This window comes from Bos indicus x Bos taurus, chromosome 7 (assembly GCF_003369695.1).
Source record: "Bos indicus x Bos taurus breed Angus x Brahman F1 hybrid chromosome 7, Bos_hybrid_MaternalHap_v2.0, whole genome shotgun sequence".
NCBI lineage: Eukaryota > Metazoa > Chordata > Mammalia > Artiodactyla > Bovidae > Bos > Bos indicus x Bos taurus.
The window spans coordinates 103,253,416-103,255,206 of record NC_040082.1 but is presented as its reverse complement, the minus strand read 5'-3'; the positions used below and the strand labels follow the sequence as shown (position 1 = coordinate 103,255,206).

Below are 1,791 nucleotides of genomic sequence, written 5' to 3'. Positions count from 1 at the left end.
TATTTTTAATTGATTGTGGTGACTACTGTTTATGCATATAATGAAGAGCAACTGAACTGTGTACATGGTTGAATTATAATAGTACATAAATTATATCTCAATAAAACTATTTGATTAAAAATAAAACTAATATCAGACACACAGACCAAGGGAGGAAAAATAAGTTAATATTTTTTGAGCACTTACTATGTGATGAGTGCTGTCATTCACACACACACACACACACACACACACACACACCAATCATACAAGGTAGTCATTATTAACCTCAACCTACTGCTGGTCATCCTGCCATATCCTGACCACCTCCACCCTGGCCACTCAGATGCTGGAGGGGTAGAGTTTGCTGAGGAAGGTCTTCTTTATGGCGATCTTCAGCTCCTTGTTCCTGAGACTAAAGATGATCGGGCTGAGGAAGGGAGTGAGGACCGTGTAGGTTATGGCCATCAGAGTATTGCCTTCCTCAGAGTAGAGACCCTTGGGCTTGAGGTAGATGACAGAGGCGAAGCTATAGTGCACAACGACCACAGTCAGATGAGATGCACATGTGGAGAAGGCTTTGTGCCGGCCCTCGGTGGAAGGGATCCTCAAGATGGTGGACACGATGAAGGCGTAAGAGAGCAGGATGAGGAGAAAGCAACCCAGCAGAGCCGTGATACACACAACGCCAACCCCCAGGGCTACTCCCGGTACATTATTTCCACAGGCTAACTTCAGTAGTGGAGGCACATGACATAAGAAATGGTGAACCTCACTGAGACCACAGAAGGGGAGGTGGAAAATGGCAGATGTCACCAGCAGTCCAATGAATAAGCCTCCAATCCAGGACCAGGCCACCAGGCAGGCACAGCCTCGGGGGCTCATGAGCACGTTGTAGCGCAGGGGATGGCAGATGGCCACGTAGCGGTCGTAGCCCATGACGGTGAGCAGGAAGGAGTGGGTGAAGCCGGGCGTGAAGGAGAAGAACATCTGGCTGGCACAGGCCGTGAAGGAGATGGAGCTGTCGGTGGAGAGCAGGTCGGCCAGCATGCGCGGGATGATGGCGAAGGTGTAGAGGACCTCAGAGATGGAGAGGGCGCACAGCAAGAGGTACATGGGGGTGTGGAGGCTGCGCTCGCTCCAGATGGTGGCCATGATGAGCAGGTCCCCCAGCAGTGTGAACAGGTACATCAGCAGGAACAGAAGGAAGAAGACGGGCAGGAGATGCTGAGGGAAGGTGGAGAAGCCGATGAGGATGAATTCAGACACGGAGGTGTAGTTTAGCCCCAACATGGCAGCATACCTGCTTGAGGAGAGAGTGAAGACCCAGTGGGAAGGAATTTAGAGGCTCTAATGAGCCCTACCTGGGAAGACTTCCTGGAGAGGTTCCTTCACCTCTCCAAGCCATGGTTAATCCATCTGCAAAATGGTGTTCATAATAATGGGTTGAGGTTTAAATAAGATCATGCATCTTAAGTGCTGTAGCACATATACTGACACATAGGAAGAAGTCAATAAAACATAATATGGATAATAACAATTATTGTGACTACTATTATTACTATTGTCAACTCCATGCAGGACCCCTCACCCCCCCCCCCACCCCATCCCTGCTCCCCCAACCAGTCTTTTCTTAAGCTTTTCTGTCTCTGAGCTTGCTGGTCACTATGTACTTCTCCCCATCTCCATGAGACCAACTCCCTCCTAAACTTTAAGATCAATCTATTCCTTAATTGCTACCTTCAGTTAGAAGTCAACTCTGCTACCACATGGAAGGACTTAGGTTCTATTTTTATTTCTCAGCACCACTCT

The 1,791-nt window shown here is 48.6% G+C and overlaps 1 protein-coding gene across 1 annotated transcript; it reads right to left on the bottom strand.

The window, feature by feature from the left end:
- Positions 1-321: 321 nt before the first annotated feature.
- Positions 322-1,272, bottom strand: LOC113896672 (olfactory receptor 10H2-like). The gene has a single exon (XM_027548886.1). It carries the CDS (start codon positions 1,270-1,272, stop codon positions 322-324), a length of 951 nt encoding a protein of 316 aa, XP_027404687.1.
- Between the last annotated feature and the right edge of the window lie 519 nt (positions 1,273-1,791).

What these genes read in the sequence shown, in the direction of transcription:
- LOC113896672 (XM_027548886.1), bottom strand. Translation starts at nt 1,272, where the DNA reads ATGTTGGGGCTAAACTACACCTCCGTGTCTGAATTCATCCTCATCGGC.